The 25144-nt window shown below is 50.7% G+C and overlaps 8 protein-coding genes across 8 annotated transcripts; 5 read left to right on the top strand and 3 right to left on the bottom strand.

Moving 5' to 3' along the window:
* Positions 1–338: 338 nt before the first annotated feature.
* chsB (chitin synthase class II) lies at positions 339–4007 on the top strand (the record flags this gene model as incomplete). Its single annotated transcript, XM_056950805.1, has 4 exons — positions 339–559; positions 890–2798; positions 2849–3015; positions 3068–4007. 4 exons carry the CDS (start codon positions 339–341, stop codon positions 4005–4007), a joined length of 3237 nt encoding a protein of 1078 aa, XP_056816720.1.
* Positions 4008–4583: 576 nt separating this feature from the next.
* Positions 4584–6539, top strand: N7506_001508 (uncharacterized protein; the record flags this gene model as incomplete). The annotated part of the gene is made up of 4 exons (XM_056950804.1): positions 4584–4589; positions 4637–4691; positions 4973–6236; positions 6299–6539. The coding sequence occupies 4 exons, from the start codon at positions 4584–4586 to the stop codon at positions 6537–6539; spliced, it is 1566 nt and encodes a 521-aa protein (XP_056816719.1).
* Positions 6540–8896: 2357 nt separating this feature from the next.
* Positions 8897–9658, bottom strand: N7506_001507 (uncharacterized protein; the record flags this gene model as incomplete). The annotated part of the gene is made up of 1 exon (XM_056950803.1): positions 8897–9658. One exon carries the CDS (start codon positions 9656–9658, stop codon positions 8897–8899), a length of 762 nt encoding a protein of 253 aa, XP_056816718.1.
* Positions 9659–11621: 1963 nt separating this feature from the next.
* Positions 11622–12844, top strand: N7506_001506 (uncharacterized protein; the record flags this gene model as incomplete). The annotated part of the gene is made up of 3 exons (XM_056950802.1): positions 11622–11673; positions 12317–12509; positions 12754–12844. The coding sequence occupies 3 exons, from the start codon at positions 11622–11624 to the stop codon at positions 12842–12844; spliced, it is 336 nt and encodes a 111-aa protein (XP_056816717.1).
* Positions 12845–14350: 1506 nt separating this feature from the next.
* Positions 14351–16220, bottom strand: N7506_001505 (Major facilitator superfamily domain general substrate transporter; the record flags this gene model as incomplete). Its single annotated transcript, XM_056950801.1, has 2 exons — positions 14351–15896; positions 15979–16220. 2 exons carry the CDS (start codon positions 16218–16220, stop codon positions 14351–14353), a joined length of 1788 nt encoding a protein of 595 aa, XP_056816716.1.
* A 1028-nt stretch (positions 16221–17248) lies between these two features.
* Positions 17249–18199, bottom strand: sidH (enoyl-CoA hydratase/isomerase family protein; the record flags this gene model as incomplete). Its single annotated transcript, XM_056950800.1, has 2 exons — positions 17249–17835; positions 17971–18199. The coding sequence occupies 2 exons, from the start codon at positions 18197–18199 to the stop codon at positions 17249–17251; spliced, it is 816 nt and encodes a 271-aa protein (XP_056816715.1).
* A 432-nt stretch (positions 18200–18631) lies between these two features.
* Positions 18632–20014, top strand: N7506_001503 (GNAT family N-acetyltransferase; the record flags this gene model as incomplete). Its single annotated transcript, XM_056950799.1, has 2 exons — positions 18632–19588; positions 19643–20014. 2 exons carry the CDS (start codon positions 18632–18634, stop codon positions 20012–20014), a joined length of 1329 nt encoding a protein of 442 aa, XP_056816714.1.
* A 1103-nt stretch (positions 20015–21117) lies between these two features.
* Positions 21118–25123, top strand: N7506_001502 (ABC transporter ATP-binding protein; the record flags this gene model as incomplete). Its single annotated transcript, XM_056950798.1, has 2 exons — positions 21118–22048; positions 22101–25123. The coding sequence occupies 2 exons, from the start codon at positions 21118–21120 to the stop codon at positions 25121–25123; spliced, it is 3954 nt and encodes a 1317-aa protein (XP_056816713.1).
* Positions 25124–25144: the final 21 nt, after the last annotated feature.

Raw genomic sequence — 25144 nt, 5'->3', positions numbered from 1 at the left:
CGGAGTAAATGTATTGGGTATAGGCAGAAAGCAGGAACGGACTGATTTGGGCCCGTTCTAAACATCGTTGCCCGGACGACCACCCACCTCCTCCACTTTGTTGATCCAACCTGCGGACGAACTGGGCTGGACTTGTTTGGGGACTTTTTATCTCTTATTCTTTTCTCCGCATTGTGTGTGTCAAGCCCGATCAACATTCCACACATTCCCAATCGACGTGCCGAACTCTGACAGCCCGCGTTGCGAAAGACGCTGTGAATTCGAACTGGCAAAGTTCTGTGAGAAGTAGTACCATGAGGCAGTGAGTCTGAGAGAGACCCAACCTCAATACTTCAATCATGAGTCGCCATCCGAACAACTACGGCGATGCGCCGCCTTCATACATCGACGAGACGTCTTCCTTTCTGTCCGATGCCGAATCCCCCAATGCATCGCGCCTGAACGGCGGCACTATGCGCCTGTTGCCAACCAGTGGCGACGGTGCAGACGACTTCAATACTAGTCCAAGGGCGCCCTCGCCTTCCCATTACAATTATGACCCAAGTTATGATCACACTCCGTATGTATCTCCCGCCTCTGCAAATCATACCTTATACGCCCTCCACATTCCAGTGGTCCTCCCTTCGTGACAGGGCCACATTCACCACCGACTTTAAGTCATTGTTCAACGTGACGGGGCTGGAAGAAAGCTTGGACCTTGACCAATTGTTCGTGAATGGACATTGGTATCGCGCTCGGGTGATCTTCTTGCCCTGTGTTGATCGTCCTTCCAGAAACACACTGAGCACAGTGTTTCCTTACCCTGCACCACCGCTGTATTCCAGCGAGCCCTAGTCTCAATGGAGCGCCCTTCAAGACCAAGGTCTAACATAAGGACGCGATATTCTAGTACCGGACGAGAGCCATCCTACGACAATTATTACCAGGTCCCAAGCGCGTCTTCGCCTTCGCGCCCTCCATCTAGCTTGGCCAGCGGCCCTTATATGCCCCCTCCTACAGCAAGCCTAGCAGATGAGTCTGTCTATCCCTCTATCCCTCCTCGCACAGGCTCCCCAATTCGGCCATGGAGCCCCTCCCACATCCGCCCGCCATCCGTCTCAAGTGTTGGCTATGAACGATCTGATATCAACGGAAGTCCACGACCTGGCACCCCGAGCTCGAGATATGGAGGCAGTCCCCGCAGACCGCTACCTCCTGCCCCTCTCTTCTCAGGACCGAAATCAAGCACGGTAGACTCGAGCATCGATATCAGTGATGGCATTACCGACGACGACCCATTCGGTGGTGATGGCCGCACAATCGGACACACCTCGCGTGGCAGTGTTCGCTCTTTTATGAGCGAGTCCACCATGCTAGGCGACGAGAAAGATGAGATGCACAAGGTGGACCTCGAAGACGACGTGTCTGACGATGCCTCATCGGGCATGATCGACCCCAATCTACACTACGGTCCTGCGCCCGAGAAACAGGGCCGCCGTGGTGTTCGCTCAAAGCAGGTCGCCAAGAAGGAAGTCCAACTAGTCAACGGCGAGCTGATCTTGGAGTGCAAAATCCCGACTATTCTGCACAGTTTCTTACCCCGTCGCGATGAGCGCGAGTTCACCCATATGCGCTACACGGCTGTTACGTCTGATCCAGATGATTTCTCTGAGCGTGGATACAAGCTGCGCCAACAGATTGGATCGACTACCCGTGAGACCGAGTTGTTCATCTGTGTTACCATGTACAACGAAGATGAAATTGGTTTCACACGTACCATGCACGGTATCATGCAGAACATCAGTCACTTCTGCTCGCGAACCAAGTCGCGTACTTGGGGACGCGATGGGTGGAAGAAGATTGTCGTTTGCATTGTTTCTGATGGACGTAAGAAGGTCCACCCGCGTACCTTGAATGCCTTGGCTGCGCTGGGTGTCTACCAGGAGGGTATTGCAAAGAACATTGTCAACCAAAAGGAAGTCCAGGCCCACGTTTACGAGTACACGACTCAGGTGTCCCTTGACGACGATCTCAAGTTCAAGGGTGCGGAGAAGGGTATCGTGCCCTGCCAGGTCATTTTCTGTCTGAAAGAGCACAACAAGAAGAAGTTGAACTCCCACAGATGGTTCTTCAATGCTTTCGGACGCGCTCTTCAGCCCAATATTTGTATTCTGCTGGATGTTGGTACCCGTCCCGAGCAGACTGCCCTCTATCACTTGTGGAAGGCTTTCGATCAAGATTCAAACGTTGCCGGAGCAGCTGGTGAGATCAAGGCTGCCAAAGGAAAGAATTATCTTGGTCTGCTCAACCCCCTCGTCGCCAGTCAGAACTTCGAATACAAGATGTCAAACATTCTTGATAAACCGTTGGAGTCCGTCTTCGGTTACATTACTGTGCTTCCCGGTGCTCTCAGTGCCTACAGATTCTTCGCGTTGCAGAACGACGCTGACGGACACGGCCCACTCAACCAGTACTTCAAGGGTGAGACTCTGCACGGTCAAGATGCCGACGTCTTCACAGCGAACATGTACCTGGCCGAGGATCGTATTCTCTGCTGGGAGTTGGTGGCAAAACGTGAAGAGAGATGGGTCCTCAAGTTCGTTAAGAACGCTGTCGGAGAGACTGATGTGCCCGACGCTGTTCCTGAATTCATTTCTCAGCGTCGTCGCTGGCTGAACGGTGCTTTCTTCGCTGCCGTGTACTCTATCTTCAACGCGAAGCAGATTTGGTACACGGATCACACGCTTGCCCGCAAGATTCTCCTTCACATCGAATTCTTCTACCAATTCCTCAACCTTCTGTTCACCTACTTTGGTCTTGTGAGTGGCTTTCTTCCCAATGAGGCTTTGGACTATACTGACTTCTGCAGGCCAATTTCTACCTCGCTTTCTACTTCATCGCTGGTTCCTTGACTGATAAGAAGATGGACCCCTTCGGTCACAATGTGGGAAAATACATCTTCTACATTCTAAAATACGCGTGTGTCTTGGTCATGTGCTTGCAGTTTATCATCTCTTTGGGTAATCGACCACAGGGGTAAGTCGGCTTTCTTCGGTGCCGCGAGAATTTGCTAACTTTTGTTTTCCAGTGCCAAAAATCTCTATTTGTCGGGTATCATTGTATATGCGATCATCATGTTCTACACAGTGTTCTGTGCGCTTTACCTTGTGGTTAAAGAGCTACTTGCACGTGCAGGCATAGGAGGTGACGATATGGCCGTCAGCGACAGTTTGATGATGAACATCGTTCTATCTATGCTTTCAACTGTCGGTCTTTACTTCTACAGTTCCTTCATCTACCTGGACCCATGGCACATGTTCACCTCCTCGATCCAATACTTCCTTCTCATGCCAAGTTATGTCTGCATTCTACAGGTCTACGCCTTCTGTAACACCCACGATGTTACTTGGGGAACAAAGGGAGACAACGTCATCAACACCGATCTTGGTGCTGCGAAGGTCATAAATGGATCCACCGTCGTCGTCGAAATGCCCTCCGAACAACTAGACATCGATTCAGGCTATGACGCTGCACTTCGCAATCTCCGTGATCGCCTCGAGGTCCCCGAGCCCCCACCATCCGAGTCCCAACTCCAGGAAGATTACTACCGTGCTGTTCGTACATACATGGTCTCCATCTGGATGGTCGCCAATGTCATTCTCGGTATGGCCGTCTCGGAAGTCTACGGCATTGACGCAGGTGGCACCAACGTCTACCTCGCTATTATCCTCTGGTCTGTCGCTGTACTTGCTGCTATCCGTGCAATTGGTTCAACAGTCTACGCCATCCTGCACGTCGTTCACAAGATCGTCGAAGCAAAGACGAAGTTCGATGCTGGCAACATGACCAATTTCGCGCCTAGCGCCTATGGTGGATCTAGTGTTGGCCCTGCTTCCGAGTCTTCGAAGAAGACTACTTCGACTCGTCCTGTGCGTTATGGTGGTGGTGCTACCATCAAGGATAAACTTAATGAGGCGCGCTGGTCGGCTGGCCGAGTGGCTAAGAAAGCGATGTTCTGGCGCAAGTAGTGCCTTCATGTCTGGGAGTTAATATTTGGCGTTTGCCCTTGCTTTTCCAGGGGTTTTAATTTTTCTTTTTGTTTCATGATGGAAATATTCTCACGATTTTGTTTTGTTGTTTACACCCTACTTTTTTCATGCTCGTTGCCCCTTTGCTTTTTTGATTGAAATGTGGAAATGTCTTTGATGGAAGTATCTATGCGTGTTAGGATATTATTTTAATGCATTAGATGATGTTTCGCTTCCAACCTCTTCGGACTTAACTTCGTGTCGTAATGGTGTTAATGTTTAAATCAATGCTAACCAAAACGTCCTTCGCGCATTCCAGGTTTCAGCTCTTAGATTCAGACAACGCATAATCTGTAGTACCGCGCATCGATTAGCATAATGATAATTCGCTCAGGTCTCGACCTCCAATAAGTCCGAGATGCGACGGCAATCCCACTCCTGGAGACGAATAGAAGACCAGACAGATAAAGGCTCGCTTCTACTTATCGATGAAGGAGATGAGGAAAGATTCAGGGTAAAGCGATGACTGATTAATATACCCGAAGCTAAGCTGATAATAGTTCTTTAAATGACATAATGAGCGTAAGTGTGCAAAAGCACAAAGATTTCTAGTAACAATTCACATCCAGAAAGCCAGCATCATACAAGATATTGTTCCACCACAATTGAAACATCGAGACACCGGTCGAGGGACGTGGTAGTGTGAGTTGAGTAACAGATGCCTTAAGCAGAGGCATCGGCAGAGGCGTTAGCAGACGCGCTGGCATTCGCAGAGGCATCCGCGGAAGCATCAGCATGGGCGGAAGCGTTGGCAGAAGCGTGAGCAGAGGCTTGAGCTTCAGCGGAAGCCTGGGCGGAAGCGGAGCCACTGAGAGAGCCGCTGAGACCACCAGATGTACCGGTAGGACCGGGGATAGCCCAGCTCACACTAGTGCTCCAGCTGGTCTCCTGAGGGGAAGTGCCAGTGCCGGAGTCGGAGCCAGAGACGCTTGTGCCAGACGAACCAGATCCGGAACCGCTAGCACCAGCGGAGCCAGTGCCAGAAACATCAGACCCAGAAGAACCCGAGTCGGAAGAATCGGAGGGGGAGCTGGCTTCGGGAGATGAGGCGCCAGTAGAACTCGCGCCAGTTGAGCCGGAGTCGGAGCCGGATGCACCACCGGAAACATCGCCAGAGCCGCTGCCAGAAACATCACCGGAGGCACCACCGGAAGCACCGCCAGAAACACCGCCAGAAACACCGCCGGAGACGTCACCAGATCCGCTGCCAGAAGCACCGCCGGAGGCACTGCCAGATCCACCAAGAGCAGAAGCACCGGAAGCACCAGCACCGAGAGAGCCAGTTCCAGAGGCACCACCAGAAGTGCTACCAGATGCACCAAGACCAGCACCTCCAGTAGCAGCAGCGCCTGCAGAGCCAGTTCCGGAAGCACCAAGACCGGCAGAACCAGATCCACCGAGACCAGCAGAGCCAGAGCCACCAATGCCAGCAGAGCCGGAACCGCTGAGACCAGCACCACCGGTGGCACCAGCGCCGAGAGAACCAGTACCGGAAGCACCACCAGAAGCACTGCCAGATCCACCAATACCAGCAGAGCCGGAGCCACCGAGGCCAGCAGATCCAGATCCACCAATACCAGCGGAGCCAGATCCACCAAGAGCAGAAGCGCCAGAAGCACCAGCGCCAGCGGCACCAGTTCCTGAAGCACCACCGGAGGCGCTACCAGATGCACCAAGACCAGCACCGCCAGTGGCAGCGGCACCAAGAGAGCCAGTTCCTGAGGCACCAAGACCAGCGGAGCCAGAGCCGCCGAGACCGGCCGAGCCAGAACCACCAAGGCCAGCGGAGCCAGAGCCGCCGAGGCCGGCCGAGCCAGAGCCTCCAATTCCAGCAGAGCCGGAGCCGCTGAGGCCAGCACCGCCGGTAGCACCAGCGCCGAGAGAGCCAGTGCCAGAAGCACCGCCAGAAGCGCTTCCAGATCCGCCGAGACCGGCGGAACCAGAGCCACCGAGACCAGCAGATCCTGTTCCACCAATGCCGGCGGAGCCAGAGCCGCTGAGATCAGCACTGCCAGAAGAGCTTGCGCCAGCGGAGCCAGTTCCAGAGGCACCGCCGGAGGCACTGCCAGAACCACTGAGGCCACCGCTGCCGGAGCCACCAAGTCCGAGACCAAGACCGGCACCGAGGCCGCCACTGGCAGATCCGCTGCCAGAGCCAGATCCAGAAGCGTCAGCGGAACCAGATCCAGAAGCATCGGCGGAACCAGAGCCGCTGGCAGAGCCCTTCGCAGAGCCGCTGCCGTGCAGCCAGCTGGAGATAGAAGAGCCGATACCACCGCTGCCAGATCCACTGGCAGAGCCACCAAGACCGCTGCTGCCGCTCAGAGCACCGGGGAGCCACAGGCAGGGCTCACGGGTCTCGAGAGTTTTGTTGAAAGGGGCTGCAAGGGCAGTACCCGCGAGGAGAAGGATCGCAGTGTTCTTCATGTTGCCGGAACGATGAAGGAGAAACGAGGGATAGAGTACTGGTGATTGACTCTGGAAGGAGGAAAAAAGAAAGAGAAGAGCGAATGAAGGAAGTTGAACCAGTCAACTGAAGCAAAAGAAAGTCGTGAGTGATGATGAGAGCTGATGGACGCTGGCAGATGCTCGTTCTTATACCTCTCTGGAAGTATGGATCGGGCCGAGAAACGAATCTATTCTGGTGAACAGGCTCGTGCTTCAGCTCCTGCCCGTGCTTGAAAATTGAGCAATCTATTAGCATGCATTGCTGAAACTACGGCTCTCCCCGTGTGTGGTCGTGCCTGTTTCAGCCTACCACCAGCGAACTTGATCGAGTTCATTTTCGAGACCTCTGGGACGGCTCGTTTCATGTGCCTGATCTTTGAGAATATGCATGAATCGAGTCTAGTACGGAATGCGCCAAAAGAAAACTCTGCAAGATACCTGAGGATATACGCGAGAATCTGTGGAAGGCGTATAGATCTGGGTGGGGATCGCTCATCCATCGTATACCATGAACCACTGGGTGAACCGTGTTTCTTCGATACCCCGGCTGCAGCTACCAGGGATGAATCCAGGAACACGTTTTGACTAGATGAACCGCTACCAGTTCATTGTTCGGGCTGCCCCAAAATTGAGGCATTTCGCCATACTCATCCAGAAACTTCACATAGTGGAGCCGGAATGGAGTCAGGGGGCTTTTAGTGCCCGTGTCCGAAGACTCCGAGGAGTGAACCGTTCGTGCACCCTACAAGTTCTGTGCGAGATGCTTATTTTTAGGTGGTTCGCTGTCAGAGGATAATTAAGGAGAAGGTGGGCTTCAACTCGGATGAGAGCCAATCGCATCTTCACAATCCGTTTGTCATCCACTACAAGTGTAAATTGGGGCTTGACCTTGCACTTATTCGAGAGCTGCTCGGAAACAAAAGAAGGCACCAGACTGGAGAACATTCTGGTTTTTGCCGTTGCATCCAGAAAACTCTGTATTCCACAATCCAGGTCAAACCCGCGGAGTTGACAGAATGCCAAACTCCGACAAAATAAACTCTGCTTCTTGAGTCGTCGCAGAAAGAATACCGTTGAATCAGCTATAGAAGATCATACCTCCAGAATGCACGGGATCGACGCAGTTCGTTTCACTTTAAGGGAGTTTGCTAAGACAATCCCTAACGCTCCACCTCCACCATTCAGGAATGTGGGTCTACTAAGCAAGCCTAGTCTGCTTCTTCTGGAGAACCTCCAATGACCCCAACGAAGAGAAAACAAATGCCCGTGGAGATAGCCCTCAGCAACCCGAATGACTAAAAATACCCCCCGGATAGTTACCCCTTGAGCTGCCCCAACGTACTCTATGTTAAACAATTGAGCCATGGATCTGTATCAGTCAGGGCGTGCGCAGGAATTGAAAAATGAAAGAAAGAAACCAACAGAAATATACTGACAAATGGCATCATCACAGGGGTGGACCTCTGATCTGGACTTCTCGATCGGGTAGAGACTCGGAAGTTTTCAAGGTCCGAGGCAGGGCTGTTGATCAATTTTCTCAAGGTTGAAGACGGGAGTAATACATACCCATGTTAAGGCGAACATTCTACAAACGCAACAAGGAGCCCAATGTCTAGGGGGAACAAAACATGTTCCATGATATCGCTCCAAGGTTCCTCCAGATCAAATACTAGATACCGATAGATGCTAATAGCAAGGAGCTACTATCTGAGCCTGTCCTAATATGAGCACTGGCCTTTCCAAGGTTCCTATCCAACAATAGCCTCCAGGGCTGAGCAGTAAGGAGCACATTTACTGTGATGATGCTTTACCTATGGATATCATGAGAATCGAGAGCCTCGCCTGCCCACGTGACAGTCTGCAGTCTACATCATTCCACTCTCACTCAGAGGCATCATTTTGTAGCCATAGCTTGTTTGATCATGATTGTTCCAAGCCCTGGAGGCTCTGGAAGTAGGACTTAGCAGCCTTTCATCGAGTAATGTTATCCGTGAAAGCGTAAAATCTCATCAATGAGAGCTAAGAGGGGACATCGTAGGTTGATAGTCTAGATAGACTTGACCTCGGGATTGAACAATCAATCTTAATAAAAGGCTTCGTTCTAGGTACTCTCTGCACCCCGGGACAGCCCTGGAGCCTTTGACTACTCATGTGTAATAGTTAATAACATCAGAGCTATCGTGAGAACACCTGAGCATCCATTGGAAATAGATCTGGAAAAGATCTGGAAAATTCAGGCTACCTAAAGCCCTGGACCTCGGGAGGCAGGCACATGGGCATCCATGGATATATAGAAACCGGCCAAAGTCTAATATATATATTGCTACCTTGTCTCATCTACCTCATCGCTCACAGCCCTCATGACAGTGTAATTTTCAAGGTTACCAGCCAAATTCGACCAGGATGTTCTCGTCGTCCACAAGTTTGCCAAATAGTTCTTTTGGCGAACCCTCCGTCGCAGCCCGCACAATAGGCCGAGCCCCTTCCTCTGCTGATTTGACACCTTGACCACCCCCAAAGTTGGTGCGACAGAAGCCTGGGGCAGCATGAACAGCGAGGATGTTCTCCTTCTCAAGACTAACAGCATCGACAGCAGTAATCATATTGATCGCAGACTTGCTACTGCGGTAAACAGGCAGCTCCCACATCTTAGCACTGTACTCCGAAGTTGGCGAGTAGGCGATGCCGATTTGACCAAGGCCACTCGTCACGTTGACAATACGTCGGTCATGGTACTTAGATGTGCGTAGGAGGGGTAGGAAAGTTGCTGTCACCACTGCCACACCAAAGACATTCGTTTCAAACACAGCTCGGTAGCTCTCGCGTAGAGTTGCATTTGGGTCGGATGATCTGTTAATGCCAGCGTTGTTGATGAGGATATCTAGCGATCCGAAACGCTCTTCTATGAGCTTGGCTGCGGCAGTGATGGATTCGTCTTGGTTGAGATTGATGACAACAGGCGTCAAAGAGCCATCAGGGTTAGACTCTTGTAGTTGCTTGACTGCACCTTTGGCTTTTTCCTGGGAGCGGGCGGCAAGAAGAAGGTTATATTGGCCAGTGCCGGCAAGCTGTTGGACCGTTGCGAATCCGAGGCCCTGGTTGGCACCGGTGATCAGAATCAAGGGTTTGGTGACGGCGGCCATTGGAGCAATGTTTATACTTGAAGGGATGGAAAAAAAGTGTTGCAATGGATTTGTTGATGTTGTTGTGAACGCAAATGGTGAATTAATACCAAATATACCGAACAAAGAGACGGCCTTAACGGAGTTTAGTAGTTTAGGAGATTACGATCTCGCGGACTTAAATCGGATTTACAATTTCCACTTTCCATGACATGATCCCTGCAAGTTTACAAGGTTGGTACCCGAAGTCAACCTTGGAACGAGCCCCAGGTCGCAATGCCGATTAGTTGGATATGCCCGTGGACCCCCGGGGCCGAGTTGAGGTAGAGCCCCGATTTCCTGAAATCTCCATGCCCAGGTGGATTGCCCATGTCCACCCCGGTTTTCTGTTGCTGGGGTGCACCTGGGGAGTTTTTCCATAGACCAACTCCAGGGCTTGGAACCTCTAGATATCCAGGGTTTCCCTTTTACGGGGTGAAATCAACGAGAACTCGCCAGGAAAATATATCTCCACAATGAATAAAATTGATATACTTTGAGGGAAAGTGGTTAGAGGACAATGAACTTTTGGTAGTAGTATAGGATGGCAGTTTTTGTGTCTTGGTCTGTGAGGCCTTCATATCTGAGGTCTTGGTCTCTGAGGGGAAATCCATCTTTTTCAGCTTGAAGGCATGGAGAAGACGGAGAAAGAACAGAAGCATCAAACGACTTTCTCATTCTCTTTGTTCATTCTGATATTATTTGTCCAGGCTAACCCCATTGGTAGAATCCCAATGGGGGAAAAGAGGTCAAGACCATATTTAAACAAACTTTGGAAGATGGGAAAAAATACTGTGAAGAACTTGAACCATGGATTCAAATCTTACGTTGCCTTGAGCTTGCAATTAATCCTCCGGTCAAGATGCAGTCTCTGTGGTTCGGTTCCACGGTTGGTGAATGAGTCACAAATGTTAACTTTCCAGGTCTGTACATGACGGTTCAGGTGGCGGAGGGCCAAGATTTATATCTGCTCGTTTCCTGAATGCGGTTTCAACTTCCAATAAATTGATAATGCCGTTTTCTGCACTCAGAGAGAAGCTGAAAGGCAACCCAACAAGACTTCAACAGCATTTGATTTGCGAGATGACAGCGAAGGAGGCCAAACATGCAAACAAAGGGAACGTTCATGCTCTACAGCAATACCGATACAACAAGTTCTATGGCGTTAGCCATGCTTATAAAGATGTCTCGCTTCGTCTTCTTAATACAGAGCACGAACTCCGCGAAGTGGTTCAAGAAGAGATATCCGTCGAGAACGAAATAAGAAAGTTGGGTCCGGAAGGAGACTTGGGAGAAAGACTTCATGATTTGAACATTCGATTCCACGTCCTCAAGGACAAGTGGTACTTTTACAAAAGCTCTCTACACGCGGGGGTTCTATTCCGAGCATTTGATCTATGGCGGTCACACCCTAGGTGGTACATGCACACCATCCTGGTTGCGGATTGTGCTGATCGGGAAGGATGCTGTTCCCGTCAATGTGGTTGCTGTCTGAATCGCGATACTGGCCCGGGGCGTAGGCTTGGAGTCGGACATTGTACTCTTCAATGCGGATGTTGCCAGAAAGCAAGAGGCTTCAGCAATCCCGGGAAATATCTGGCATCGTTGCGAACCGAGCTTAATGGCGACTCGCGTATTTTCCGCTCAGGATGGTACATCCGGGCGTCTATTTGGGGGCTGATGAATGGCAGCGAGAAAAATCCCTTTGATATGATCGAGGCGCCGCCAAGCGCTGGGCTGATTTAGACCAAGAATTTACCGTGGTGCAAGTACGTTGTTAGCTGAATTGCTTGGATTCATAGTAGTGCGAATTGATTTTGATCTTGCTCCATGCTATGGGTTTGCACCTTCCCAAGTATTGTATGCCCAATTTACGTAAACGAAACAACTCTATCAAACGCGTAGGAACTGCGAATTCACCTAAACAATTAACAAATCAAACAAAATGCCTTTTTTCAAGTCTACTGCTATTCTTGCTGCCTTGGTTTGCCTTGCTGGTAAGTAAAGCATCCTAGACTTTGATACTTCCCGAACCTCCCCATTTAGTGTTGTCTCTGGCTCTCTCTGGCTCTCTCTGTTTGGGGAGGGGCTCTGGTTCTATTCCAGCTACTTTCTCGGGCGAACTATCCTCGATCCTCGTTGGCATGAATCCGAGCTACGCGTCGCGAAATCATGTCGTGAGAGCATCTCGATGCACCGCAAGAATGTTTTTTTTTTGCACGGATCTTAGCTACGTGTTCTCATATCAGTACTTGTTCACCATACTCTTATTCACGTTTTCGAGAATTGCAATATTGGGGCAAAGTCAAAGAGGAAGAATCCGGGATACAACCACTTGGTTGTAGAAAACCTGGGAAATCAGGGCAATCAAGGAAGAATAAATGGGGGATGAGCATGAGGGATGAGCATGAGGGATGAGCATGAGGGATGAGCATGGGGGATAAGCATGAGGGATGAGGAGGAGATATGAGAATGAGAGTGAAATGAGTGAGGAGAGAGAGTGAAATGAGTGAGGAGAGAGAGTGAAATGAGTGAGGAGAGAGAGACAATTGAGACGGGGGGGAGAGAGAGAGAGAGAGAGAGAGAGAGAGAGGGCTGTTGTCGGAATTTTGAGAACATGTTGGCTAACATACAGTGCAGCCACGTACCCCATCTCGGCCCGGGGAGAAGAAGAAGGGAAAGGGGAGGAATCCCTGGTCGGCGAGGCATTTCGCCTCGCAGAAACCAAGGGGGGTGCCGCCCTGTGGAACTGCGTCGGGGCCATTGTGGCCATTGTTTTCACAATCGGCCTTCGAGATGTGCTGAGGGAGATAACCCTCAACGAATATCGTCGGTAAGTGATTCGCTCTATGGTTCTTTATGGATCTTATACTGACCTGTTGTATAGCTGGCGCGGGGTCGCCAACCCATAAAGGTACGTAGAAGTAAAAACAAACTGATCACTGTGTAAAATCTAGATTTGCCATTTATTTCTGATATTTAATTATTTCGAGATAACCCTACATAACAATATAACCCATTCTTATTCAAAAAAAATATATCCTGAGTGCGTTGAAACTAATGAAAAACTGAAATAGCGGCAACTCCCACTCCCGCACCCCCCCCAACAACATCCAGCTCTCGGTCGCCACCCCCAAGGGCACCAACGACGGCGCCAGCGATCATTGAACGCTGTTTTGTTTCGGTTGTCTGTTTCGGTTGTTTGTTGTCTGTTTGTTGTTTGTTGTCTGTCTGTCTTTTGTTTGTTTTTTGTATATTTTGATTTTGTTTTTGTAAATATTTTTCACCGCCCAATACATTCATCCATACTGGCGGCAACTAAAAAGCGACGTTTGAAAAACGTACGCTTGTGTACAGTAAAACACCATTATAACGAACCTACGATTTAACGAACCTCGCGTTTTAGCGAACTTTTTACACCTGTACTCCGTAGAAAAGCCGCCGAGTGATACGTAACATCTATGGATACAGACGGATCAGATAAGACACCAAATGATGCCAAGGGTACCCTGGGCCAATAACTCAATCTAATCAGATGGATAATGAGTGAATTTGTCCTCGCCATCATGCACTTTAGACACCATCGAGACCTCGGAGCCAGCGGATGTACCCACTTTGTTGTGAAGAGAAAGCTCGGTCGACTTTTCCATGGATGGAATTTCTTAAGCCGATCACTCTTGGGTCCATTGCTTGACTATTACCACGCCAATGAATTCCTTTTGCGGGCCACGACTGTCATCCACGTGTGGACCACGGCGGTTCAATCCGAAAAAAGAGACCCTTGCTTGAGTCATAGACAAGGATCGCGACAATCGAGCCGAGGCAACAAAGTTATCAGATCCTTCCTGTCCTCATCTCCACTTCGAGGTGGAGGGCTAATAAGACACACCGGACCTTGGAACCTATCAAGGTAAGTATCGGCTTAGGTCTCATATGGCATTTATTCAAAAATGACCGACGGTACGAGGCTTTTGATCAATAGATTACCAATGTTACTGACGAGGCACTAGCGGTATGTTGCCGTAATTTACGACTAAACGCGTACTTCGTGTCGCATCCACCTGAAATGTGTATTATTCACTTTTCGTGGCAGCATATGCCGGCAGATAATTTAAGCGAGCTGCAATTCACCGGAAAGTCGTCGTGGTCTTGATATGAATATCCTTGGCATTCAACGGCGGAAGTCGTCGCGTCTCTGGTGCACCGGAGGCTTGGCAAGCTATATGTGAAGCTCGCTCGGATTGAAAGCGAGTCATTGATGGCAAGCGAGTCACCATCGTATAGAAACGGCTATGGGCGGGACATGGGCCATGTCGGAGGTGGCTGCTTCCTAGTCCTCGCATCTCGATATTTCCCCGCTTCCCTTAGGGATTCTTAGAGATTGCTTGTAGTTATTGGGCTTGCCTCGATTGTGACTACACATCCCTGCCTTGAAACCACTTACAAAAACGGAGTTTTTCTTACGGCGACAAACCTTGGGATTTACGGAGAAACTTTGACTGTGATGATAACAAAATCCTGCGTTCAGATCGTTATGAAGATAATTAGATGATAAGGTACAAAAAGTAGAGTAAGTCGACAACAGCTCGATGACTGTATGCCAGAATTTTTATGTAAAAGGGGATCACACGAAAATCAATCTCGTGACATGACCCCAAGCCACCATCAAGTAGCTTAGAAGACGGTACCCTTGACCTGGGCAACCTTCTTCAAGTCGATGTTGCGGATCATGAGAGCCCAGATAATGGAAAGACCCATGATACCGGTACCAGCTGCAAGCATTCTGGTCTGTGAGTAGGCATAGGCATTCTGGATGGCGATTCTAGTGGGGGAATCGATCGCGTAGCTGATCTGGATGTCAAGGGACTCGTAGATATCACCAATGCTGGCAAGAGCATCCTGGGGAAGTCTGCTTTCGAGAGCCTTGTAGAAGGTGTTGGTCCAGATGGCACCGGAGATAGTTGAGCCAGCAGCACCGCCGACGGTACCAACAACGTTGAGCAGGGCAAGAGCAGTGGCAACGTGCTGGTGGTCCACAGCAGCCAGGATGGCAAGCTGCTCAACGATAATGAAGACAGCGCCACCGATGGAAATGAAGATCTGGCACATAACGAGGTAACCAACAGATTGATTGGGCTTGCGGAAATAGATCATCAGTCCCTGGGCGAAGATGTACAGAGGAACAGCTCCGTAGAGGAGCCACTTGAAGCGGCCAGTACGGCGAATAAGGAAACCGACACCAATCAGCAGAATACCAGAAACCACGTCGAAAGTGTTGCTGACGTATCCAGCCTCGGAGATGGTGAGGTTGTTGACAACCTGCAGGAAGGAGGTATAGTAGTGGTTCCAGCAGTAGTAAGAAATCTGGTAAGTGGCATCAAGCAAACAAGCAGCGATGACAGTGCGATCCGACAGGATGCTGAAGTCGAACAAGGGTGTAGGCGCAAAGCGAAGCTCCCACACCAGGAAGATACCAAGCATGACAAAGCCGACGACGATCATGGCAATGATGTAGTCGGATCCCCAACCATTAGGAGCGGACGAAGCAATGCTGAATGGAAGGAAGAAGATGACAAGACCGATCGAGAAAATAAGCACACCAAGAAGATCGAACTCCTTGGCATAGTGCCAAACGCTCTGGAACATGTTTCTACCACTGGGCTCCTTGACTGCGAGTCCGGACCTCTTGGCCTTGGTAAGGTTGATCTTCAAGGTGACATAGAGAGGGGCAGCCACGACTGGGAAGATGATGGAGAAAGCACCGAAAGCCCAGCGCCAGCTGATATCCTCGTAGAAGCCCTCTGCGGCCTTGGGGCCAGCGAAAGCGGTGATGATGTAGGGCGAAGAGGTGAAGGCGTAAGCCAAGCCTCGATTCTTCAACTTGGAAACATCGGCGGTGATGACATCCACGCAGTATGTCATACCTCCGAAACCGATGCTGTAGAACACGTAGGCGGCACAGAAAGTGGGAAGGTTGTGGCAAGCGGCCATCATGATCAAACCGAGGGTAGCGAAAATGGTCATGGCAAGGAATCCTTCAGCACGGCCCCAAACATCCATGACTTTGGCAGTGGGAATGTAAACTGCGGCTGTCATGGCGTCTGCGACGATGTAGATGACGTTCAACAGGGAGTGACTCTCGAAGTCACTAGTAACAAAGCCGAGCAGACTGTAATTAATCGATTGTTGCATTGCATTGACGAAGTAGAGGAACCAGATGCTGTTCAGCGGATTTGTTAGCAAATGCCTTCCAAAACGCCCAAGGGACCGTCATAAAATTTCACAGGAAGATGAAAACTCACTTCACGAAGACGGCAATCAAGGTGGTCTTGGTCCAGCTCAAAGTCACTGCCTCAAGCTCCTTGACACCCTGCTGGGTATCCTCGGTAGGAAGCTCTGGGTTTTCCGGGGTGGCCGGCATGGCAGACTCGGCATCGTGAGGGATCTCATGGTTCTTCTCGCCAACAGCAGTGACGGCAACCGGAGTAACACTCTCCTGGGTCGAAGACCGCCGGAAGGCAGTCCGAAGCCTGGAAACACCCATGTTGATTAGGATGAAGAGAATAGGTTGGATGAACTCAAAAGGAAAAGCCAGCGATCACACGGAGAGCCTCTATCCTTATACGAGCAGCGGATAGTGATTTACTAGCGCATCCGAAGCAGCGCTTAACGAAAAATCACCGAACTCGGCAGCTTGGTACAATCTGGGAAAACTAATGCACGCCACGCGGTGGAAAGAAATCCAGCGAGCGAAAGCCTTGGCGATGTCTCCACGTTGATTCGCTGATTCACATCTAACCGAGCCACCTCTCGTCCTCTCTGTGGCCCCCGAGCCAAGCAGGGGGCGTTGTCAGCCCACTCCAGGCCGTGGCTAGATTCGGGAGGTCCGAGGGCGGAATCTAATCAGATGTTATTAATGGTGGCTTTTGGGTTGCAAGGATGGCAGCTCAGGCAAGACCAACCGGGGATGGGTCCGCTTCAAGCTTTGGGCGTGCTCGTGGAAGCTTCCTGGACAGGAAATTACCAGGGCAATTATGCTTGGCAAAGGCATGCCAAGGCTTGGCGGATCCTTGGCATCGATTATCGAACATTTGCGCCGCGACAGGAGCCGGAAAAAACAATATAAGGTCAACTCTCGGTCGTGGGGGCCGGCACTAACAGAGCTTGGATCAAGATCAGTGCGGTTTCGCCCGAAGCAATCAAGTTTGGATTGGGTAGGCTGTTTCTCCTGTGTTGGAGATGTGGATGAAACGCGGTCATTAAAGGACTGTTGGGGGCAATCCCATGAGTTCTTGATGTACCTTTGCTCTCATGCATGCTTGATCAGAGCAATACTCTTGTGGTGTTAGAGTGCTTATCTTTCTCCCTGTGATGCTGCATCTCCAACGTCGCAAAGATGTTTCAGAGCAAGAATTTCTCAAAAAAATACCCAAAATACCAAAATAACACAAATACACAGAATCTGTATTTTTCGATGTTTTCTTTTCGGTACAATCTGATAATTGTCGAGTCCACATCGAACCTTGGAACGAGTGAACCGAACCATAACTTTTCAATTTCAATCTGATTAAATTACAACTTCGAGTTTTTCCAACTCGGAGACCGTTTCTCCACAAACGCCTGGATCCCTTCGGCAAAGTTAGGACCAGCTACCAATCGGGGATACCACTGATCCGCCAGATCTGATACCGTATCTTCCACACTTCCAGCTTCCCAGCTCATCCGGACACCCAACCGACCAACAATCAACGCGTCGGGACTATTTTTGCACATGGTTTCCGCAACCTCCACTGCTGCGCGGACAACATTGTCCGGCTCCACCACTTGACTGATCAGGCCCCAGTCACGGAGTGTGGTGGCGTTCACATTCCTCCCGGTAAGCACAAGATCCATTGTACGCTGGAGACCAATGGTACGAGTCAGTCGCGGTAAACATCCGGCAACTGGTACGATGCCTCGCTTGACTTCCGGGAGAGAGAAAATGGCAGAAGATGAGGCCACAATCAGATCGCAGTTCGCCACCATCTCGAACCCTCCGCCCATGCAGATTCCGTTCACGGCGGCGATAATCGGTTTCTTGCCTGTCCGGCGAGGTAATCCGGCGAGGCCCGGCGCGGACATGTCATTGACGACACCGGCCTTGTTCATAGCGTTCCATTCTGTTCCACTTGGTCAACCTCTCAACTTTTTTCTTTTGGTTTTTCTTTCTTTCTTTCTTTCTTTCTTTCTTTCTTTCTTTCTTTCTTTTCTTTTCTTTTTCTTCCTTTCCTCTCCAGTGCATGTGAGTAACCCACCTCCTAAATCAGCTCCAGTGCAAAAGGCCCGCCCAACACCGGTGATGATCGCAACCCATAGGCTTTCATCTTCGTCGAATAGCTCCCAGATCTTGGCGATCTCTCGGCTCGTAGTCTTGTCGATACAATTAAGCTTGTCAGGTCGATTGATTGTCACTTGGACTACCCGCTCATGAGGGAAGGAAATATAGAAATTCCCATGATTCAAGGGTCCTGATCGCAAAGACATGATCGGCAGTAGATAAGATGCACAGTATTTGTTATTAATTGAGCATATTTCCCTCTGGGCTTATGTCCATGTTATGTAGTATCGTTCCTACTAGTGCCGGTCGCAGAAACCTGCGGAACCTCGGAACTTGGCTCCATATGAAGAAGGCCAGTCGCAGGTAGCGGTACCAATTGGAGCCGTATGGAGCTGTCCCAGGCCCATAAGGCGCCCCTAAACTCTCCGGGCTAGGAATTCCTACTTTGGGAGTTGGCGACACCTCGGATTTTCGGCCTCGGTTACTCCATTTCTGCAGGATCGTCCTTGGTGTCAGGGTCTTCACATTAATTATATTGTGGCCTAGCGCGCGGGGAGGTGTGTCTTACTTGTCGCTTTCGCTCAATGCTTTAAATACCTAGTCCGTGCCGCAGAGTTTCCAGCAACATTTACACAAAAATGGCGTCCAATTCACACCAATATCCCCTGGTCAAGCTACCACACCCTTATCTGACTTCATACCGCGTGAACACCGTTGGGGGATCGACACCCGCTAAGCGCACCCTGACACTTGATGAACAGCCCGCGAAGGGTAGATCTTTGCCCAAATCGTTGCACTCAGATTCACTATCGTGGCTGGATCTGACCTTCATCCCTAAGGCTGAACAACCACCAATCTCAAATAACACCCCCTGGGGTCGGGCGCGTCGCAGCCCACAGACCACTTTCCAGTGGACAGGAAATAATGCGCCCTCTCTCGGTCAGATCTGGAATGTGGTCCACGCCATTTACCTCGGCCACCCAACAATTGAGTACTTCCGACTCACCCTCTCCGGTACTGGAAAGGAAGTCATCCGCGATGAACTTTTGAATACCGGTTTGGCAATTGAGCATCCGATCAATCTCCGGGATCGCGATAACAAAGCTTTGCAATTCGATGAACTGCTGGTCCTCCGAAGCGCCTTCTGGCAAGGTGCTGCCTCACCACTGGGCCCGCGTCCTATCTGGGTTGTGGGAGATGGCACCGATGGCCCTCTGAGAGAGCCGCTTTCTCAATATCCCGTCATGCCGGAGAATTACCAGATCACCAACAAGTTCCCCGAAGAGCCGGTCTACACACGTCACCCTACTCGTCGCCCTAAGCCACACCCAGGATCTATTGCTTACAGTCGCTACATCCCCGAGATCAACGAGCACTTTTCACTGGAAGTCGTGGATTGGGAGAGCGCGGAGCACGTTCAATTGTTCAACAAGTGGCAAAATGACCCGCGAGTCGCTGCAGGCTGGAACGAGACCGGAACTATCGCTGAGCACACCGAGTATCTGCGCAAATTGCACTTCGACCCTCATGTGCTGTGTCTGTTTGGTCGCTTCGATGATACCCGTTTCTCTTACTATGAGCTCTACTGGTCAAAGGTACGTTTCTCGATATATGTACATCCCTTGACTACATGCTAACCTTGTCTATAGGAGGATCACTACGGAGCACACTACGATGCCGGAGACTACGATCGCGGTCGCCACTCCCTTGTCGGCGACTCAAGCTTCCGCGGCGCTCACCGCGTGAATGCTTGGTACTCCAGCTGCATTCACTACGTTTTCCTCGATGACCCTCGGACTGCCAACGCCGTTGGCGAGCCCAAGGCTACCGGCGCGACCATTCTCTCTTACGAGAACGCGCAGGGCCTTACCATCGGCAAATACGTCGACCTCGGCCACAAGCGCTCGGTTCACTCTATCTGCAGTCGGGAAAAGTGGTTTCAGCTGTGTCCTCTCTTCTGGGATGGACGTGAGCGACCTCTGGAATCCGCCGACCGCGCGGCATGGAACGCTAAGCTTTAGTTTCTGCTCGTTTCTTTTCCTTGATTTTCTTTTTCTTTTCTTTTTCTTTTTCTTTTTTGCGAATTGCTCTATTCGGTGTTCGCGGCATTCGCTAGGCATCAATTACGAGTGCAAAATGTGTACTAGATTTCCCATATGTTATTCACTTGCCGATAATCTCCACATGTCTTGGATGTGGAGACTAGCTCGGACTCCATTTCAGCATCATTCCATGGTCATTTCCCCAACACGAATTCGATCCACTCTGTTCCAATCAGATAATTTTGAGCGGAGAATCTAGATTTACATAAAAGTCCATTTTCAATTTTCGAATAAAGAGATCGGAAATATAGTCTTCTCCGTGTTCCGAAGTTTTTGGATTCCAATCTGGGTGGTGCTGGTCACCGGGATGCAATCTATATAACTGTGCAGTGTAAGGCATGCCGAGATATTATGTGCGTTGCGGCACACGTTTGCATTTTCGAGGTCAATGGCTCTTCTAAGGTGTGAAAACGCCCTCAATCCACTCCGAAATGGGCTCGGTGATATATTTCACGCAAGAATTAATTTGCTCATAATCTCACCAGCATCCACTATGCCCCATGCAGCATCATAGCCGTCAAAACAGACTTGGTATTGTGCCGTATTCAATACTTTCGAGACCGGTATATGATACAATGGGAAACAAACAATACGGGTATTGACACTAGTGCAATACCACGGTATGCGGGCCCCACTTCGATCAGATAAAAAATATTCCCCTCCGAATGAATTTCCTCAAGGTGGGTTGTGGGTAGTCACATCTTCGGAGATCCAACTGTCAAAACCGATGTCGGCTGATTTTTTTAAAAAAAATTGACTCGGCATGAAAACCACCCGGAAGTCCCTTTGTCTTCTCATCCTCACACTCGACAAGCAGTGAGTCAAGGTTGGAACTTCATACAAACACCCGCCAGAACCGCTCCGCTGAATGGAATCACGCTAAGGGGTGGATGCTTTCAAACTTATGGTGACGCCACTATCGAGTTAGTCAAGCGATAAAACGGACCCCTGCGAAAAACCTAACCTCCTCAACACCCACTCGACACCCAGAAAGGCGTTGGACACGCCTATATCGAGTCATCATGGTTTTCGGGAACCTAGGTAGCTACCCCAGGCTGCTTGTGGCCGCGGAGCCTTCGCGCCTGGAGCTCGGTACACTCTTTGTCGGTCTCGCATCTTCAATCGCTTCCGGTGTTCCATTCCCAATTATTGGAATTATCTTCGGTCAGCTGCTCGACGATTTCAACTCCGTTACATGCAGCGAATCCGATGGCGGCGGTTCAGACTCCAGTGAGCAAGGTGGAATTAACAGCAAAATTCTCCTGATTGTTTACCTGGGAATTGCTCAATTTGTCTTGATTTATATGCACTTGCTATGCTGGACCATGACGGGTGCCCGCCTGGCGCAGCGCCTACGTGAAAAGTATCTGCAAAATTTGCTTCGCCAAGAGCCTTCTTTCTTCGACAATTTACCCGCCGGAGAGGTTGCTTCTCGATTGAACACCGATATCCAGACCATTCGCTCTGGTACCGCCGAGAAAGTCGGAATCTGTGTTTCCAGTTTCTCCTTTTTCGTCACTGCATACATCGTCGCCTTCATCAAGGACTACATTTTGGCAGCCATGTTGATTTCCTTGGTTCCCGCGTACTTTTTGATGTCTTTTGTTGGAAGTCATTATATTGAGAAATACACCGGGCGCATGTCCGACTTTGCCGCTTCCGCCGCGTCGATCGCCTCGGAGGCGCTCAACAACATCGTGGTCGTGCAGGCTTTTGGTGCCAATGGTCGTCTGGAAGAAAAGTTTTCTAAGGCGCTCAAGGACTCTGAAGGCGAGGGTCTGAAGAAGGCTACTGCTACTGGAATCCAGGCTGGCTTCTTATACTTCATCGCGTACGGTGCAAACGGTCTTGCCTTCTGGCAAGGAAGTAGGCGCGTGGCAGATGCTGTGCGCTCTGGCTCAGCTGGAGCTACCGTTGGATCTACGTTCACCGTTATCTTCGTCTTGGTCGAGGGTTAGTTTTGATGTCGTTATTTTACCCGAGGAATCTGCTAACGAATTTATAGCAACCCTATTGCTGAGCCAAGTCGCACCTTTCATCCACCTGTTCACACAGGCCGTGGCTTCTTACCACAAGTTGCGTGATGACATCGAGCGCCCATCGTTGATCGATGGCTCCTCCTCCGAAGGTATTCGCCTCTCTCAGGCAGAGGGTGGATTCGAATTCGAGAATGTCTCTTTCATTTACCCCTCCCGCCCTGAGATCACCGTGCTCAACAGCATCAATCTCTCTATTGCCCCGAAGAAGCACACTGCCATTGTTGGTCTTTCCGGCAGCGGAAAGTCCACCATCGCTGGTCTTGTTACCCGGTTGTATGACGCCACAGAAGGTCAAATCACCTTCGATGGCCAAAAACTGACTGATCTGAACACACGTGATTTGAGAGGATTCTTAAGTCTGGTTCAACAAGAACCATCTCTTCTTGATCGCTCCCTTTTGGAAAATATCGCTCACGGCTTGATGAACTCGAGTAACCCAGCCCATGCGCATCTCAAGGCTACTCTCCTCGGAACCTCCCTCACTGATCTCGCTACCGAGGTTCGCGATGGTCAAGATCTTACTCTCGCCGCCGAGCGACGCGGCGCTGATGTCGTCGAAATTGTCGAATTGGTCCGCAAGGCTGCAGGTCTCGCCGACGCAGATGGCTTCATCGAGGCTTTGCAATACGGATATGCTACCATGGTCGGCTCAAGTGGTCGCCTGATCAGTGGTGGACAAAAGCAGAGAGTGTCCCTTGCCAGAGCTCTTGTCAAGGACCCCGCAGTCCTTATCCTAGACGAAGCCACCGCTGCTCTTGACTCACGAAGTGAGCAACGCATCCAGCGCGCTATCAACAACATCTCCACCGGCCGAACTGTCATCACCATCGCTCACCGTCTGTCTACCATCACCAACGCGGACAAGATTGTTTGCATGCACAAGGGAGATATCCTGGAGGAGGGAACGCACACAGAGCTGATGGCCCAGAATGGACCGTACTCCGAGCTTGTGAAACTGCAGACCCTTGGAGCTGCATCTGCATCCAGCAAGACCGACACCACTGTTAGCATCGAAAGTGTCAGCAAATCTGATGCTACTTCAATCACAGATGTCGAAAACGAGAAGGGCAGCGTTTCCAACGATGTTGAGCCTACCAAAGACACCAAGATTACCACGGCTGAAGCCCCCGCCACCGATTCTGCCGAGGAGGAGGAGGAAGAGCCCGAGACACCACCCAAGACCCTGTGGGCTCTTTGCAAGGGCTATGCACCCGCCTTGAGACCTCACTTGCTCATCATCTTCGCCGCCTTGTTCGGTGCCAGCATGGTTGGTGGAGCCTTCTCTGGCGAAGCTGTCATTTTCGGAAACACCGTTGGAAGCTTGAACCCCTGCAAGGGCGCATCCGAGATCTTGAAGAGCGGTAACTTCTACGGTCTGATGTTCTTCGTGCTTGCCATCATTGAGTTCTTTGCCAACATTGTCAGCTGGGGAGGCTTTGGTTTCGTCGCTGAGAAGATGGTGTATAAGGTCAGAGTTTTGTCTTTCCGTTCCTTGTTCGAGCAGGATCTGCAGTGGCATCAGTCCAACGGCCGGTCCCCCGCACTTCTTCTCTCGTACATCACCCGTGACGGTAATGCCTTGGCTGGTCTGAGTGGCTCTGTCGTCGGTACTCTGTTCTCCATCACCGTGAACCTCATCGCTGCCATCATCTTGACTCACATCATTGCCTGGCGAATCGCTCTTGTCTGTCTGGCTTTGGTCCCCCTTCTTCTCGGAGCAGGTCTCATGGAGTTGATGGTTCTCGGTAAGTTCGAAGAACGCCACGAGAACGCCTACACCAAATCTGTCGACATTGGCGTGGAAGCAGTGACCTCCATTAAGACTATTGCTTCCCTTTCCCTCGAAGAGAACACCCTCCAGACCTACCGTCGCTCGCTCAAGGGACCCCGCAAGGAAACCCTTAAGGTCACCCTGCAAGCAAGTTTGTGGCAAGCTATGACTTACTTCCTCGGTAACATGGTCAACGCTCTTGCCTACTGGTGGGGTTCCAAGCAGATTATCAATGGAAATTACACCCAAACCCAGTTCCTCATCGTTGTCTTCTCCCTTTTGGTCAGCGCTCTCCTCTGGAGTCAGATGTTCGCTCTTGCGCCCGAGCTTTCTGCTGCGCGATCCGCAGCTGCCAGAATTCTCGGACTGATTGAGATCGGCAAGGACAAGATGAACGGCAAGATCCAGTCTTCTAAGGGTAAAGACGTCGAGGCAATCGAGGAAAAGCCCACCTATGACTCCGGCAACATGGCATCGAGCGTGCAACTTCGCGATGTTCACTTCTGCTACCCTGCCCGCCCAGACATGAAGGTCTTGAAGGGACTGAATGTTGACATCAAGCCCGGAAAGTTCTGTGCTTTGGTCGGTCCCAGTGGTGCCGGAAAGTCAACCATCATCTCCTTGGTGGAACGTCTCTACACGCCTGAATCCGGGTCCATCATCATCGACGGCGTCGATGTAACAAAGACCACCGACGTCTCCTTCCGCGACTGGGTCTCTTTGGTGCCCCAAGAGAGTGTCCTCTTCGAGGGCAGCATTGAGTTCAATGTCGGTCTTGGTGCTCGACCTGGTCACGATGTCAGCATCGAAGAGATCCAGGAGGCTTGCAAGCTTGCAAACATCCACGATGTCATTATGGCCTTGCCTGAGGGTTACCAGACTCTCTGCGGCCCCAGTGGTAACCAGTTCTCCGGAGGTCAGAAGCAGAGACTTTCCATTGCTCGTGCGCTTGTCCGCAAGCCCAAGCTTCTGATCCTTGATGAGTCCACCAGTGCCTTGGATGCGGAGTCTGAGAAGCTTCTGCAGGATGGTTTGGAGAAGGCCGCTCGCGGTATCACTGTCATTGCCATCGCTCACCGTCTTCACACTATCCGGAAGGCGGATGTCATTTTCTTGATTGATGGTGGTGTTTGCACTGATTCTGGATCGCATGACGAACTGCTCGGACGCTCAGACAGTTACAGAGCCAACGTCATGCACCAGACTGTGGCCACTTGATACCTAAAATTTAGATTCTTT

This window comes from Penicillium brevicompactum (assembly GCF_028827555.1).
Source record: "Penicillium brevicompactum strain IBT 35665 chromosome Unknown utg000001l_segment0_segment0, whole genome shotgun sequence".
NCBI lineage: Eukaryota > Fungi > Ascomycota > Eurotiomycetes > Eurotiales > Aspergillaceae > Penicillium > Penicillium brevicompactum.
Note: the sequence above shows the minus strand (reverse complement) of the source record. Positions and strands in the feature narration are given on the sequence as shown.